Genomic DNA, 17,146 nt, shown 5'->3' on the forward strand with positions numbered 1-17,146 from the left:
GGCCAGCTCCGGGCCGTCTGTGTCCTCCCCTTTCCACACGCAGCTGCCACTTCGCTCCTGGCCCTGGCCGAGGCCTGAGTGCGGCTTGCCTACAGTTGGGGCCATTAAATGCTGCTGTATTTTACTTCCAAAGCCTGGTGACCAGGTGCCTGGACCCTGCGCCCTTTGCTGTCCAGCCTGCAGTCCTTTTCTTTTGTATCTGTCATGGATACTTCTGGACGCCTACAGTTTGCCCCACACTGTGTTCAGATGTGTGTGGCCTAGGCCCCGACCGCAGGAGCACCCCATCCTGTGTGGCATAGAGACAGGTGCCCAGACATGTCCGTGAGGCCTGGGGAGTGCTGGAGATGGTCGAGGGAGTCTCCCCAGGGGACAGGGCATGTAGAGGTCTCTAAGAGGAAGACCACCTGGTGAAGAGGTAGAAGGCACCGTGTTGGTAGGGAGTAAGAGGGGAGGTTGGGGATTTGGGCAGGACCGGGTGACTGTGCACCCGAGCAGTAGATGCTGAGGTCTCTTCCTGTCCCTGCCAGCCTTCAAGCAGGGGAATGTCATCAGCTCCGTGTTCTAGAGAGTTCCCTGAGCTCCTTTGTGCATGGGGATTAGAAGGACCCAGACGAGAAGCTGGGGGACTGGTTAGGAGGCTGCTGCAGGAGGAATGATGGGGACTGTAGTGGCTGAGGGGCAGATCCTATAAATAGCACTTGTACCCGGCCATGGGCCCCCTTCTCTTCTGGTTGAGCCTTTAATGTACACAGCGGTGCAGTGAATTCCACAGGAAGCAAGGACTTGGGAGCGTTTTGGTAAAAAGTGATTTCTCTTACTTTTCAGTGCAAACCTCGAGGGAACCCGGCTGGCTGGAAGGGACCCTGAATGGCAAGAGGGGGCTGATCCCACAGAATTACGTCAAGCTGCTCTAGTGCCTGGCCGTTGAGGCCCCACGTGGACCTTGGCACCTGGGAACCGGCCTTCTGCCTCCAGGGCGGAACCCACAGCCACCTGGACACAGGAACTCCACATCACCAATGGGCACTCCAGGGGCAGGGAGGGGGACCTACTGCCCGAGGCAGGGGCAGAGGACGTACCGCAGGGAACTGCTTCGGCCTGTGGAGCTGGAGAAGGGCGTCAGGATTGACAGGATGGACTTTTCACGTGTCAAGCCTTGGAACTTTGGACTGTGAGTTTTTAATTATCCTGTCCTCAGCCTGCCCAGCCTCCCCCCTGGTGACGGCTCCACCGGGCAGCTCCCTGCACACCTGCTGCTGAGATGTGAAAGGGAACTTCACTTACTCGTGGGGGTGTGTGCGGGCTGTGCTCTTGGCTGTGGTGGATGGGGTGTGGAGGGGGCTGCTGCTGGCAGGCGGGGAAGGGTCCAAACCCAGAGGGCAGCAGAGAGATGCTCCTGCTTAGACGGCCTCCCAGGGTCCCACATTCACTCTACTTAGAGCGCACTGGCGTATTTATAACAGGCTTCTCGTTGGTGCTTCTCACCTGTGTGCTGTTTTCCAGACACCACCTTTTTGCCCCAACTTCTCTGTAAATGAAATAAAATGTAATTTACTATTTGATTTTGTGTGTGACAGTGTGGGGAAGAGATCATGGAACTCATTCCCTCTGTAATGTTTTATGATTGGGCACCCAGTGCGTAGAAATTCATTTTCCTCTGATGTTGGCACATGCCCACAGGTAGAGTTTATCCACAAGGAGCCTTGCTTTTTCACAGCAGGCTGTGTTCCTGAGGGTGGCAGCCTTCTCTGGCGTGTGAAATCCTGGCTGGCCACCTCCAGCCCCCTGAACAGGCCTTCCCTTATGGCGTGTGTGACTCCTGAGTAGGAGTGGGGCTGGGGCTGTGCTCCCCAGTGGTTCGTGCGTGAGCTGCGTCAGGGCCGGGCCTCATGACTTGCTTCACTGGGCGGCTCCATTCCCCGCCACCCCCACCCCCAGCCCGTGTTCCCTCTGTTTGCTGGGCCTCAGCACTAATCTCTCGATCTGCCTTAAGCTGGGCAGGGGAGCGACTGGTCAGGCATCCAGACCATTCCTAGAGGAGTCTCAGCCATGACCCTGCCCATGATGACACCCCTGCTGTGTGTGTGTCGAGGATGAGGGGCGGCCACTGGGATGCTTCCTTCTTTGTCCCAGGCACAGACCAAACCAACTTCTCCCTCATCCCCTGATCTGGAGTCCTTGGAGTGTGGAGCTCCTTTTGAGGAGCCTCATGATCTAAAGCCTGCCTCACCCTGCTGTGGCGGCCTGGGGGTGGGTCTCTCTTCCCCACAGAAGGGAGGCTCGTCAGCCTGTCAGACTTTGCTCCTAAGAATTTGCTGCAGGAAGGATGTGTCTGCCGCCTCTTCCCCAGATGAGTCGATTCGAGAGCTTGCTGGTTATCAGGTTTGAAGTCACCTCCCTGGACCATGTTGGGTGTCAAGTTTAGGGTAAAGGGTATACAAAGGGAATGGGCCTGTTGAAAAGCATCCATGTTTTACATAAAAATAAAGACAGTCCAAGTGCGATCTAGTTGAAAAAACTGATCTGTGGGCCTAGGGGAGAGGCCTGAGATTGCCAAGGAGCCCAGGGCCTCTGGGTGACGGCCAGTCCAGCATTCTGTTTTCTGAGTTATCGCCTCCTGCTCACTGCGCTGCTTGGGGATGTGGAAGGGGAACTTGGTTTATGAGAAGCCCTTAACTGATGTGTCCCACTTTAAGAAAGCCCTCTGCAGGACAGTGCAAAGGTCTGGGTACTCAGGGTGGGCTCAGTATAGCACTGGGGGTGATCTGGCAGTTTTCCCAATTGCTAGATCCCCATGGGGCATTACAGACAAGCCCCACTGCACCAAGACCTGATTGATTTGCTTGCTTACAGGCAAATTCCATCCTTGACAGTGAGGTGCACCCTACCTGCTGTTCCCCGCCCAATGGCTGACAACCCCCAAAGTGTGTTTACCACCCCTTACTTGGTCAAGGAAATTGCTACTCAATGACTACCTGTGTGATTCTGGGTCAATTAAATTGACTCTGGTTCTGTTTCTTCCTCCTAAAAAGAAAATAATAGCCAGAGGTTTGGTTTGGAATGATGTAACCCAAGTGGCATGCCCAGCGTGTGGTATGTGTTCAGTAAATGGGACCTGCTTTCCCCGTATTGTTTCCACCATGACTCAACACCTTTGGCATCAGGGCCATTTGTGTTCCATAGGGGGCTGATGGGGTGGTCACGAAGCCCCAGAACATGCTGGGTGCAAGGGCCCCAACAGCCCCAGGCTCTGAAGACCCCTCCTGTGGCAAGCTGGGGAGGAGCACCAGGGAGCAGCCAGGGATGTCTGTCTCTGCCAGTGGGACTGGTCGGCCAGCTTGCCAGGACCTCCAGGTAGGAAGCTCCCCTCTGGGTCTGGCCCAGAGTATACTTTGTAACGGGATCGTGAGGTGTTCGCTTAAATGACAGATCGTCTTCATTCCCCCAGATGAAAAATAGGGTGGATTTGTTTCTGTGTTTCTGCTCAGGGCATGGCCAGTTCCCTGACCATCTGCAGGGCTCTGACCTCTCAGTCCACTGTGTTCATTGAGAGTCACCAAGGGAGCTTTGGCCAAAAGCAGACACTCAGATTTTGTGTTTCTGCTTGCCATGGGACTATCTATGGGGCTTTCTGATTGCATCATCCAAGAGCCTGTTCTGGAAATCTCTGTGCCTATAAAGAAGATGCCATGTGAGATTAGAGCCAAAGAGCTTGTGGGGTTCCCCCTCTCCTTTGTGGTAGCAGAAACATCTGCAGTTGGGGGTGTGGGCTGTGGTGTGGGAGCAGTGGATTGTCTGTGCCAGCAACGGATGTTTTTCACTCATTCTTTCCTCATACAGACTGAATGATCCAGGAGAATTTGTCCCATTTTATAGATGGGGAAATGGAGGCCCTCAAGGACAAAGAGTTTTGCTCAGGTTCAATCAGCTAATCATGTTCTTTCTGCTGTACCATCTTGCCTCTGGGAGCCAGCCAGTAGGGGACAATGGCTGTTTTGGGTTGATTTGCACTCCCTGTCCCAGATTCATGGGTTGATTTGCATTCCCCTTCCCAAATTCGTGTGCTGAATTCCTAATTCCCAGTACCTCAGAATGTGACCTCATTTGGAAATAAGATCATCTCAGGTGTAATTAGTTAAGGTGAGGTCAGTACAGATTTTGATCCAGTATGACTGGTATCCTTATAAAAAGGGGAAATTTGGACACAGAGACAGATGTACATAGAAGGAAGACAATGTGAAGAGACACACAGGGAGAGGATAGCTATCCACGAGGCAAAAGGGGAAGTCCAGAACAGATCCCTCCCTCACGGCCCTCAGAAGGAACCAAGACTGCCAATACCTCGATCTCAGACTTGCAGCCAATGGTTTGTGGTACCTTATACAGCATTCCTAGGGGATTAATACAGTGGCTACCTGTATGGGTTTCAAGTTGAAAAAAACCTATTTTGAAACTTTTTTCACTATTTTTTACCCTGGGCAAGTGAACTTGATCTCTTTCTGCTTCTGTGGAGAGAGCACTACTGACCTCACTGGGATGGTGTGACCAGCAGGTGACATTAAGTGGCTGAAGGGTGCACAGCTGGAAACAGAGTTTGGTAAATGGAGCTGGGAAAAGACAGCTGGCAGGGTACCCTGGTGGTAGGAATTAGTCTTTCCCCTCCTTTTGTCTCCTGGCCACCTGCTGCTTTTCTCCAGGTCCTTCTCCAAAGGCCAGTTCTTGGTCTTTGCCCCTATGTCGTCTGGTCTTTCCCTGCCTTCCCAAGAACATACTCTGCCTCTGTCATCTTGGCCTTATCTTTGTTCCCTGTTTACCTCAGTGCTAAGCCCCTTCTCACCTTCTTGTTTCCCCTCCAATCTCTCCAAGTCAGTCTTGGTGACTCCTCCTCTCAGCCAGATGTTTTCCATGACTTTCTGAATCTGCCTGAGCCACCCAATTTCCCTTCCTTCCTTTGCCCAAAGATGTTATTCCAGGAGTGTGTGGCTCTGAAAATGTCTTCTCAGAAGCTTGTCAGCACTCTTTGTCCTTCATCGGCTTGGGTGGTAATTTAAAATTACCACCGCACTTGGGTAACCTGACATAGCCTCTTTGATGCTCATGTCTGCAAAAAGTCTCAGTCTACTGGTTAGAGGAATACCTTGGGGAATTCCTTGCTATCAGGAGATAAACTTGATTGGAAAGCAGATTTCTGCATTTTGCCCAAGAAGACACCCACACTTTGGACCTGGACAGTTAACACACCAGATTCCTTTAGGCAGCTCAGTGCCATGTGCTGGTGTCGTGAAGTTCTTCCTTGGAGGATTTAGCAAATGAGGCAACATGGCAAACAGCAACTCAGAGAGCAGGAGGAGCATGATCCAACCCAGCTCAGCCAGTCTTCCCAGGAGCTGTGATCCTCTCTGGACCAGGCTGGCCCAGGGCATGAAGAGCCAAAGAAATGGGGTTTTCAGACCACCAATAAACTGGAAAGTGCTGTCCTGGTAACATCAGTTCTGTGAAAAAGCATCAGAGTAATTGCCAGTGGTAGATTGATTGAATGATCACAAATTTCAGCCCTCTATGAATCCACATCCCTTTTGTAGAGCCCTCCTACGCTGACTCAAGGTTTGACCTTATAACTGGTTTTGGCTAATGGAACAGGAGCAAACTGGATACAATCAGAGGCGTGAAAAGTATTGCAAAACCATCCTAGACCAGTCCACTGATGGTTAACTACAGAAGCACGATTAGGGCTACCTCAGCCAAGCCTGGTCCAGATCAGCAGGACCCTCCAAGCTGATTCATAAACTCATGAGACCTAATAATAAAAGGTCATTAAAACACCACATTTTGGGGTGCCTGGATGGCTCAGTGGGTTAGACCTCTGCCTTCGGCTCAGGTCACGATCTCAGGGTCCTGGGATCGAGCCCCGAATCGGGCTCTCTGCTCAGCAGGGAGCCTGCTTCACCCTCTCTCTCTGCTGCCTCTCTGCCTACTTGTGATCTCTCTGTCAAATAAATAAGTAAAATCTTAAAAAAACAAAACAAAACAAAAAACACTACATTTCGGGATGCTTTTCAGCTAACTATCTGCAACTCTGCTCGGTAGTTCACTTTGCTTTGGGTACGGGCTTGGATATAGTCTTGGTCCATGCTGACCATTCAAATCGTATTGTAATCTTCTCTACTCCAGTGTTGTTTGGGAAGCCACTGTTTGATTTCCAAGAAAACTGCTGCACGAACAATTGGAGACTTGAAATTAAAGTGCCAGAGATACTCACAATCAAGTCATTTTAGTCTGTGTACACTTGCAGTTTATAAAAAGTATGTTAGCACTGACTTTAACATAAAGGGACAATGTTTTCTATTTGCTTGAGGGGCATTCAACATACAGAGGCAAACAAACCCCTAATTACATATGCATCACCATGCATAATTTCTGCTGCTCTTGTGTACAGTGGCTGGCGGGCTTAGTGGCAGAGACTTCGTTCTTAGCTAATGATTCCTCAAGATGCAGCTGGATTTTTGCATCTGAGCACTTTTAGAAATTCTTAGAAACAGTGTCACCCTTTTCCCGAGAATGAGTCTGCTCTAGTCAGAAAGGACACCCACTTTAATTAAGGGTACACATTGGTGTGGCCTCCAGCTGGTCTCACCCTTGCCCCTTAGTAGGTCAAATTCCATAAGCTTTGAGAAAAAATTAACTGCATGTATAGATATTTTATAAACAAATTTGTGAACCCAACTCTAAAGTTAAAACATTTTTTCTCCTGTTCTGTGTTTCATGGCCATGTTGTGTTCCAGAAGTCTTTCTATCATGTTAAAATGAAGTTGAATTTGTTTAATGCTCAACTGGTCTTCTCTTTCTGGAAGCAAATAGTTTGAATGATCACCAGTTAAATGACACGTTAAAAATGTACTTGAGTCTATCTTTACATGTTTTCTAGTTTTAAGATGAGCTGATAATTGTTTCCTGCTCTTCTGTGGTTCATATTAATGAGCGAAACCAAGGGGAGTGTGAGAAGCATTACGGCCAGTGGGGAGCAGAGTCTTGTCGGCCCAAGAGGACCCAGGGTGAAGGAGCACGAGAGGACTGTGTGGAGGAAGAACACTGGAGTCAGACGGGACATCTGGTCTACTCAGGTCAGTCCCAACGCCTGACAGTGATCAAGCTTCCCTGTGGCAGTAGAGAAAGGAGCAATGTGCACGGAGTGTTTAGTGGCTACATAGCGGGCAGTTCTTGTTGCTAAACTGTTACAGGTTGTTTTAGTGACCCACATATTATCAGCAGTAAGGAACAAGGCACTGAATTAGTCCCAGAAGAGTATAATTAACATGTGTCTAGCAGGGGCTCTATCACAGGGGAACTGTCTTGGATGCAGGCAGAAGTGCATATTCTCCAGATGTAGAGGGGCACAAAGTCCAGGTATGCCTGTAGACACCCAAATGAAATGTTTCCAGAACAACAGGTGATTAAAGTAAAGGATTTATTGTAATCTGCTTACAGTCCTTTGCAAAGACAGACATATGTTTTTGCATAAAGATATAAATTGCTTCATTTTAAACTAATTTAGTGTTTTTTAATTATATGAAGAAGTTTTGGTGAAATATGAATTGTACCAAACCAAGATTTTTAAGAGCAATATGGTACAAAAATAAGAGCAGACAGACAATTTGGACTGGGACAGGCATTCAACAGTGAATTTAGAATATGGCTTTGCTGTTTAATCAAGCAAAGTTACCTGGAGACACATAAAGAGCCAGTAACTTTGTTAATACAAAAAGCTGATGCAGACTGTCTCCATCCCAAACCTGGTTACACTGAAATTCCAATTTCATAAAACGTAAGTCTGAGCTAAAAGCTGCTCTTGTAAGCCGTGTCTTTTCTCGGAACTCCCAGTCTGCATGCTGTGTATTTATCATCCTCCAAGTGTGGCTTTCATATTGCTGTGCATGTAAGTTGACTGTATTTAAAGATCTGCCTATAAATTAAATTACTGAAATTGCAAATTATGTAAGAAAAACTCCTCCCTCTGAATGCAGCTTTCACTGGTTCCCCCTTGCATAAGGCAGGTGTCTTCTGAAAGACAAGGTAATGTTGCCTGCATGGTGAACCCTAGAGAAGAGTATGGATCCCAATGCTGCCTTCTCCTGGCCTAGGGCTTCTCCAGCGACAGCTTTTAGGTTCTGGAAAATAATGGGATTTCACTGAGTACCTGATGATTATCATTACTTTTAAAAAGATTAATTTGGCCTCTAGTCAAAGTCGTTTGTTTAAGTGCAATCATATTGTGAAGCTTCCCCAAAGATAGATAGGTTTGTGATTTGGGGCAAGAGAAAAGCCATAAATTGCATCAGTGCCAAACAGATTAATGAATTAAAAATTTTAGTGCCACTGTCTTGCTTATATGATCTGTAGTTTTTTTTTTTTCCAAAACTGTTTATGTATAAAATTTTTAAAACCTACCTTTTAAAAATCTAAAAACCCTCCAATTATCATATGGTCTCCACGCCATTCTGACTGAACTGTGCCAAAATGCATCTTTCCTGGTACGTCCTGCGGCAGCTTACGTGTCCCCCTTACCAGTTCTGAGAGCGCAAAACCTCTTTCCCAGACCAGAAATGAACACGCCACCTTCTACGGATAGAGAGAGTGCCTGGAATTTCCTTTCCCGAAGGAGAAAATGCCATTTTCTAAAATGGGACGAGACTGTGCTCTCTGGGCCATCGCACCTCCGGCCTCGTGCTCCTAGAGCAGATGCTGCCTCAGGAGGAAAGCAGAAGAAGAGGCCGCTCTCCTACAGCTGCAGCCCCCGCAGGACCTTCGCTCACACGTGTTGCCAAAAGACCCCTTCAAGGAGCTGCAGACACCACAGCCCGTTGTTCCCCGACAGACGCAGGACAGAGCAGAAGCCAGGGAACCTGCTCAAGTCCCAGGAACACCCCCAGCGGGAGACCAAAGACAAAACGAAAGTACAGAAAAAGTAGAAAGGCTGAAAGACAACCAAAGAGGTTTAAGTGTGGTTATTTACAACAGAGACTGTAAAATGGTAAATTAGATATGAAGCTAAAAAAGGCACAGCTTTCCCTTTCTTAAATACACTGTAAACGGTTCATTATGCATGCAGAACATTTCACTTTACAAAAAAAATTTTTACCTTGTTTAGACAAAGATAGTACTTAAATAGTCTCCAGCAAAATAGAATTCTTTCAAAAATACTTTCCCCTTCATCCTATCAACCATTAAAGTTTTTTTGTGTGTGTGTTTTGTTTTTTTTTGTTTGTTTGTTTTTGTATGTGTCTCATTTACAAAAGTTCCTTACACCTTAGTTCAGGTCCTTCACAATTTATACATACAGTAATGTACAGCACAGCAAAAGACTGCAAAAAATTATTTGTAAAGCCAACACAATAGATACTAGAAATTGAAACCAAGGCATTGTTTAACATCTTATCTGTTCTAATTAAATAATAAATGGACGCTAAGGGTGTGTATACCAGTGATGCAGAAGCCCGTGCGCGGACAGGAACCCCCGGGGGGGCTGCTGTTCCCCTCCACGTGCTCTGTTATTACACAACAGGAATCTGTATATATTTTTAATTTTTTTGTGTGTTTTTTAAATAACAAAAGAATATTAATGCCCCATATTGACTATACGTTTTATGTGCAACCGAGGGTAAGCTCTAAAAAGTTCGTTAGTCCTTGAACCCTTTTAAAACAAGCGAACGATACCAGAAACTACATGGCATAGTTAAAACTTCCATCTGTTAAAATATCAAAATCAGAGAGTTATTGACTAGATATGGCTTTTCATCCAGAGGAACAGGAACGTGTTTCAAAGCGCTGGGGAGCGGAGAGGGAAGAATCCTTCCGACTGCTCAGGTCTTGCCAAATCCATGTCACACTGCTTTCCCGGCTCCAAACCCTTGACATGATTTTAAACTTGAGAAACTGCTGAACAAGTAGGAATCAGCCATCACATGTGAAAAACCGGATTTCTTGGGTCCTTCGTGGGTGTAGAACAGCATGGGGAAACTTAAGGCAAAACTCTCCTGGTGAGATGTCCTCCGTCACTTCCTGTGAAAGTAAAGGGGCTTGGCGTTCCCGGACTCCACCTTCGGCAGTTGGTCGCTGATGATCTCCACCAGCATCGCGGGGAACTCCACCTTCAGGGCCTGGGACTCTCGGAAGGTGTAGAAGCAGAATTCCAGCAAGTCGCTCACCAGCTGCAACACACAGGACACGACATTGAGGTCTCCTTTCCCTCCCTACACCCCGCCACGTCCTAACTCAGGCATGAGCTCCAGCAGCCTTCAGAAAGCCGACAGGAAAGCGCGTCTGTGACAACAGGAAAGCGCGTCTGTGACGCTGCCTGATTTGGCTAAGTCCCCTGTGCTGGGGGAGGAAGGGCGCTCACCTCACTTGTCAGGGAAGGTGCCTTTCATGCAAAACAGGTTCAGCCGAGAGCTGAGTATGGAATACTGACTGACTCTACCGCTGGCAACGGGGTCAGGTCGAGTTCAGAGTGGCTGGGATGCTGAACAGCTCTCACCAAATTCTCATTTGTAAGTGTGTGACTCTGCTGGGGCAGGCGTGTATGTGTATCTCTGGGCGCTGGTGATGGGCCTGCCCCAGGCTCTGGGGTGGGCTGGGGGCGGGCAGGTGCTGGCTCAGGGCCTGCACAGTGGAGGCCCAGGACAGTGAGGGACAGGACACAAAACCTTCTTCTCTACTCCCAGGTGGGCCCCCCCACCCTCTCCTCCAGCTTCTCACCCTGAGCTGCGGGCAGGGTTGAGACTTCTCAGTACCCACCCTGAGCTCTATTAAAGTATAATTGATACATAACATTGCATAAGATTAAGGTGTCCAATGGGCTGATTGGATACTTACACACTGCAAAATGGTTAACACCTTCATCATGTCATATAATTCCCATTTCTTTTTCTGTGGCAAGGATATTTAAGGTCTACTCAGCAACTTTCAAGTATGTGATATAGTATTAGTTATAATTACCATGTATACTCCATCCCCAGAACTTATTCTCTCAGCACTGGAAGTTTGGGTCCTTTGAGCAGCATCTCCTCATTTCCCCATCCCTTGGTACTACTACGTGAGTTTGGGCTTTTTTAGATTTCATGTATGAGCGATCTCCTATAGTATTATAATCGTTCCCTGACTTCACTTAGCATACTGCCCTCAAGTTCCATCCAGTTATGGCCAACAGCAGGACTTCCATGTTTCTCATGGCTCAGTTCCCATGTGTGTGTGTGTGTGTGTTGTGTGTGTTTCGGATCCATTCTCAACCACTTTCTATTTCAGCCTGATGGTGACAGAGTGCAAGCGGCAAGGATAATCTCTTGGTCTACTTGCCTGTCTGGCTATTTCCCCTCCTTGTTTGGCCCAAGGACCTTTTCCATCCTCCTGGATCTGAACCACTCCCATTTCTGTAAGTTGACAAAACAACCACCCACAAATGCAGTATACCATTAACTCCACACCAGGACAAATGAATTTTGGTCATTTCCCACTGTATTAAATCAGATATTACATGCCATAAAAATCACTCTCGTCTTAATAAAAGCATTCTGGTGAAAATACATATGTAACTTTCAGAGCTTTTTCTTTTACCTTAATTAGCAACCCTAAAGACAGTAAATAACTGCACAGTAAAGGCCTTTACTACGAACCAGAAATCAAAAGAATGTCCTCAGGAAAAATATCTGGTGCTTCTGTTTGTGCCTGCGTTTGCCCTCGGCCTGAGGAGGGACACTTCCCTAAGTAGGTTCCAAGGCCTCAGAACTTTAATAAGTGTTCCTTATGCACAGAATGTTGGGCCAAACAAGCTGGAAAACAGCACAAGCCATTGTCCACTCTGGGCAGGTTCACATTCTGTGCTTGCCTCGTGAAGGCTGAGTCTCAGTTTCTACATCCGTAAAACGGGGTATATCTGCCTCACAGGGTTAAGAGGACTGAATGAGTGAACTGGGACACAGGAGGCCAGTTCTTAGTCAAGCTGTGGAGAGGTACTGCTGGTAAAACCCCTCTAATTCTGTCCTCCTGAGTGGTTATCCCAAATTCCTTCAAACATGAAACATCAAACATCATTTTTCTCTATGGGACATAATTTGCAAAATCTGCTCTCGGTAGTCTTTGTGTAATTTGGTGACCTTGGGTCCCCCTTCTATAAACTGAGGTACAGGAGAATTTTGTGTTTCACCTTTCCAGGAGAGATTCTTAGAACTGAGATAGTAAATTTCTTAATTTTTTAAAAAAGGTTTTATTCATGGGCGCCTGGGTGGCTCAGTGGGTTAAGCCGCTGCCTTCGGCTCAGGTCATGATCTCGGGGTCCTGGGATTGAGTCTCGCATCAGGCTCTCTGCTCAGCGGGGAGCCTGATTTCCTCTCTCTCTCTCTCTCTGCCTGCCTCTCTGCCTACTTGTGATCTCTCTCTCTCTCTCTGTCAAATAAATAAATAAATAAATAAATAAGATTTTATTCATTTACTAGAGAGAGAGAGAGCAAGAGCAGGAACACAAGCAACGGGTGCGGGAGAGGGAGAAACAGGCTTCCCACCGAGCAGGGAGCCCAAAGCAGAGCTCAATCCCAGGACCCACTGATCATGACCTGAGCCAAAGGCTTAAAGACTGAGCCACCCAGGTGCCCTCATATTTTATTTTATTTTAAGAAGGGGAGTGGCAGGGACAGAGAGAGAGCAGGAGAGAGAATTTTAAGCAGGTTTCAATCTCACAACCCTGAGATCACTGCCTGAGCCAAAATCAAGAGTCCAACACTTAACCAACTGAGCCACCCAGGTGCCCTTTTTTTTCTTTTAAGATGGTGGACTAGTGGCTATGAAAGCTACAATCCTTTCTGGGCCTCACTCTCCGTATGTGGTGCAACAAATGAGCTGGTCATTTCGACTGCAGGGCACACCTTTCAGTGGGAGACGGCAGAGCTCTGTGCACCAGCTGCAGGCACACAGAACCAAGTTTAAGTTCACCCCCATCTCTACCCCTCCCTGTTCCCAAGAGCCCTCTTTGTGGGATGCCTGCAGGACTGTGGAAGAGGATGGTTTTTCCTTTTAAAAAATGTTAACCTCCATATAAAACTGTACCAAAAAAATAAAGTACCTAGGAATCAACTTAACCAAGGAGGTAGAAAACCTATACTCTAAAAACTATAAAACACTGATGAAAAAAAGTGAAGACAACACAAAAATATGGGAAGATACTTCGTGCTCATGGATTGGAAGAACAAATATTTTTTAAGATGCCTATACACCCAAAACGATCCATAGATTTAATGCAATCCCTAACAAAGAACTATAATAATCCTAAAATTTGTATGGAACCACAAAAGACCCCTAGTAGTCAAAGCAATCTTGAAAAAGAACAAAGCTAGAGGCATCACAATTCTGAATTTCAAGATATACAACAAAGCCATAAGAACACAGTATGCTACTGGCACAAAAGCAGACACATAGCTCAATGGAATAAAGAGCCCAGAAATCAACCATGCTTATATGGTCAATTAACCTGTTAGAAGGAGGCAATAATATACAACAGGGAACCACAGGTTGTTTCAGTAAGTGGTGCTGGGAAGACTGGAGCACCTTCTCATACTATACACAAAAATGAACTCAAAATGGGTTTAAGATCTAAATGCAGGACCTCAAAACATAAAACTCCTAGAAGAACATAAACAGTACCTTCTTTGACATTTGCCTTCACAACATTTTTCTAGATATGTCTCCTGAGGCAAGGGAAACAAAAAGCAACAATATACTATTGCGACTACATCAAACCAAAAAAGCTTCTTTTTTTTTTTTTCTTCCCCACAGAGAAGGAAACTATCAACAAAACTAAAAGAAAACCTATTGAATATTTGCAAATGATAGACTGGATAAGGGGTTAATATTCAAAATATATACAGATCTCCTACAACACCCCCTAAGACCAAATAACGCAATTTAAAAAGGGGCACAAGACCTCAATAAACATTTCTCCAAAGAAGACGTCCAGATGGTCAACAGACACATGAGAAGATGCTCAACATCAGCGACCATCAGGGAAATGTGAATCAAAACCACAGTGAGATATCACCGTATACCTGTCAGAATGGCTAGAATCTAAAAGACAACATTAAAAGAATTAAGTGTTGGTGAGGATGTAGAGAAAAAGGAACCCTCGTGCACTGTTGGTGGGAAGGCAAACTGGTGCAGCTACTCTGGAAAACAGCATGGAACTTCCTCAAAAAAATTTAAAAAGAGAAATACCCTATGATCCAGTAATTCCATTACTGGGTATTTACCTCCCCCAAATGAAAACACTAATTCGAAAAGATATATGCACCTGTATGTTTATTGCAGCATTATTTACGATAGCCAAGATATGGAAACAGCCCAAGTGTCCACTGACTGATGAATGGATAAAGATGTGGTGTGTATGTGTGTGCACACGCACACACACAATTGAATATTATCCGAAAAGAAGGGATAAGCCATAAAAAAAGGATATGTGTGCACATACACACACACACACACACTGGAATATTAGCCATAAAAAAGGATTAAAGTCTGGTCATTTGCAACAACATGGATGCAACTAGAGAGTATTATGCCAGTCAGAGAGAGACAAATACCATAGGACTTCACTCTCAGGTGGAATCTAAAAAACAAAACAAATGAAGAGCAGAACTAGAACCAAAAATACAGAGAACTAATGCTACGGAATGATGCTACCTTTTGTCTAAGTTGATAATTAGCCACGGAGCCAGGGGTACCATCGCCTCTCTCTCTTTTTAAAAAATATTTATTTATTTATTTGACCCTGAGAGAAAGCGTGAGTGCAAGAGCACGCGTGCGCATACAAGTAGGCAGAGAGGCAGGCAGAGAGAGAGGGAGAAGCAGGCTCCCTGCTGAGCAGAGAGCCCAATGCGGGGCTTGATCCCAGGACACAGAGACCATGACTTGAGCTGAAGGCAGAGGCTTAAACCACTGAGCCACCCAGGCACCCCATCTTCTCTTTTTTTGCAGTGGTTTGCATCTCCTCTTAGTGTAACTTTTCACATTTGCAGGTCCCTGAGCAGCCTACAAGCTCTTTGGAGGCAGGAAGCACCCACCCACTCAGCTCCACTGCATCCGAGAGAGGCCCCCTTCCCACTCCTTCTGTGCAGCCCTGCTGAGAGCTCCAGGGACCAGAGCCCCTGTTGCTGGGCCTTGCTCTTGTGTTTCTCTGACTTCTTCCAAACTCTTAAGTGCTCAGAATTAACTAATTTCAACAGTGTTTCCTTAGGGCAGTGTATTGCTAGTTCTAATCAATGAACCCAAACAAAACTGGGTAATTTAGACGGGCATCTTCATTTTAGTGGCACTAAGTAGGTAAAGCAGGCTCAATACATAAAGCTAATCTCTTTCATCAGTACTCAAAGCTATCCCCTTTCATCCTGCCCTGTGATTCTGGGCAACTCACTGATGCTGGGTTTTACAATGTGACTTCATACGTACGCCATGCCATGGTGCCATGAACCCCAGTCACTGCTCACTGGGGTTGGAGGGACAGGTGTGGGGAGGGGAGTCACAGCTAAAGAGATCGGAGTCCTACTGCTCCACTAGCCCATCAGGATGAATACGTTAACTGCAATGAGACAAAAGGCCAGATGCCTGAATATCGATCCTCACCAGGCTTTCCTGGTAAACACCAGGCCAGAGGGAGAGGCAGGAACCCTCACTGGTACCAGAAATGAGTCTCACATTATTAGGAATCAGAGAAAGTCCTGTGCACTGACTTTTCATCCTGTACAAAGTCTATCTGCTGGATCACGGAAGTTTTAGCTAGTTGCCGGGCATGATTTATCCCGCCTGAAGGGCCACAGCGATCAGGGTGGTAGAGGATGCTGGTGAGGTCTCAGGGCAACTGATGGCACTTTACTTGCACCAAACACGAAGGTGTCAGGTTCCATGAGTGCCCCCTCCCCCACGGAATCATTGCCAGCAGCATGGCTGCTCCTACCCCAAGCATCAAATGGCCTCTGGGGGCACCATGCAGGGAGGGTCTGGCACCACTGTTCTCAGGTTACACAGTCACCAGATGGTGACAGAAACACCTGAATGATAACAGCCTCTCTGAAGTAGGGTCACACATATTTTCAACAGCACATTCATTTCTTGTAAGTTATCTGCTGACTCCAGAACTTTCCCCCAAATAGGATCAAGCTTTTAGCCTGAAATGAGCACAGGGAGGGAGATGGGGATGGTGGTTCAAGGTTTATTTCCAAAGATCAGAATTTTAGCCAGCTATGTAACAGGGTTACCTGCAAAAGATACACAGCTTCAACTATAAATGCTGTTATACTAATAGAAATGGCCAGCAACCATTTACTCCAGGTATTCCTGCAACAGCTTTGTGAATACTGGAAAAGGCTACTCAGTGATTGTATAAGCAGTCTGGCCTTCATTCCAAACCCTATGCTTCACCCATTGCAAATCAGTGTGGAAAATGGCTGCACATGCAAATGTGGGCCCCTTAGGGCTGTTTCTCTCTGGCTGGTGATGCCTCAGTGAAACATAATGGTGACATGGTACATGAGTAACAACAGCAACCCAAATTTAGTAGCATTAGCTTCTATACCCAGAAGATAATATAACCTTTAACAATACAGTTATACTGCTATTTACTTGTGGGTTCCCTCTGGAAACCCAAGCCACACAATGGCACTACTCTGCTGAGTGCTCTTGGAGGGCCTACCTACAGGCTGCATTTGGGGGCAGTTCTAATGGCAGGAAAACACCATTAGGAAGTGATGTTAGCACACAGCAGTGGAGGGCATTCCTCCTTTTTGTCCCTCTTTTTCAATGAAGAGTTAGTCATCTATCCATGAACAAAAGTGCCTTTGTGGGAATTGCAGGATCTGGCACCATATGCCAAGGAATGAAGAGGAGTCTGGCTCACCTGTGTATCTGGTTATGGGGACAGGCTGTGGGACCAGTGCTTGCCCCAACCTCTCTTGCCATAATCAGGAAAAAAAACCTAAAGAGTGCTGACGTGGGCTGATACCCATAGACAACAGAGAAACTTCTAAAGCTTAGTCCTTATGAAGACAGACTCCAGCATGCCCATGGAGCAACAAACAAGTCTGGACACAGCAGAGATGGTAGAAAGAACTTT

At 46.6% G+C, this 17,146-nt stretch overlaps 2 protein-coding genes across 5 annotated transcripts in view; one reads left to right on the top strand and one right to left on the bottom strand.

Annotated features, from left to right (window-relative positions):
- ARHGAP10 (Rho GTPase activating protein 10) overlaps positions 1-1,565 on the top strand; it is a 319,494-nt gene extending 317,929 nt beyond the window's left edge. The window contains exon 23 of the mRNA XM_032330629.1: positions 829-1,565. Coding sequence (XP_032186520.1) covers positions 829-917 — 89 coding nt within the window. The 3' untranslated portion in view covers positions 918-1,565. The remainder of the gene's footprint in view (positions 1-828) is intronic.
- Positions 1,566-7,451: 5,886 nt separating this feature from the next.
- NR3C2 (nuclear receptor subfamily 3 group C member 2) overlaps positions 7,452-17,146 on the bottom strand; it is a 336,934-nt gene continuing 327,239 nt past the window's right edge. For all 4 annotated transcript variants that reach the window (XM_032330605.1, XM_032330591.1, XM_032330596.1 and 1 more), the window contains one exon: positions 7,452-10,208. In XM_032330605.1, the coding sequence (XP_032186496.1) occupies positions 10,053-10,208 (156 nt within the window). In that variant the 3' untranslated portion in view covers positions 7,452-10,052. The remainder of the gene's footprint in view (positions 10,209-17,146) is intronic.

The sequence above is a fragment of the Mustela erminea genome, chromosome 2 (assembly GCF_009829155.1).
Source record: "Mustela erminea isolate mMusErm1 chromosome 2, mMusErm1.Pri, whole genome shotgun sequence".
NCBI lineage: Eukaryota > Metazoa > Chordata > Mammalia > Carnivora > Mustelidae > Mustela > Mustela erminea.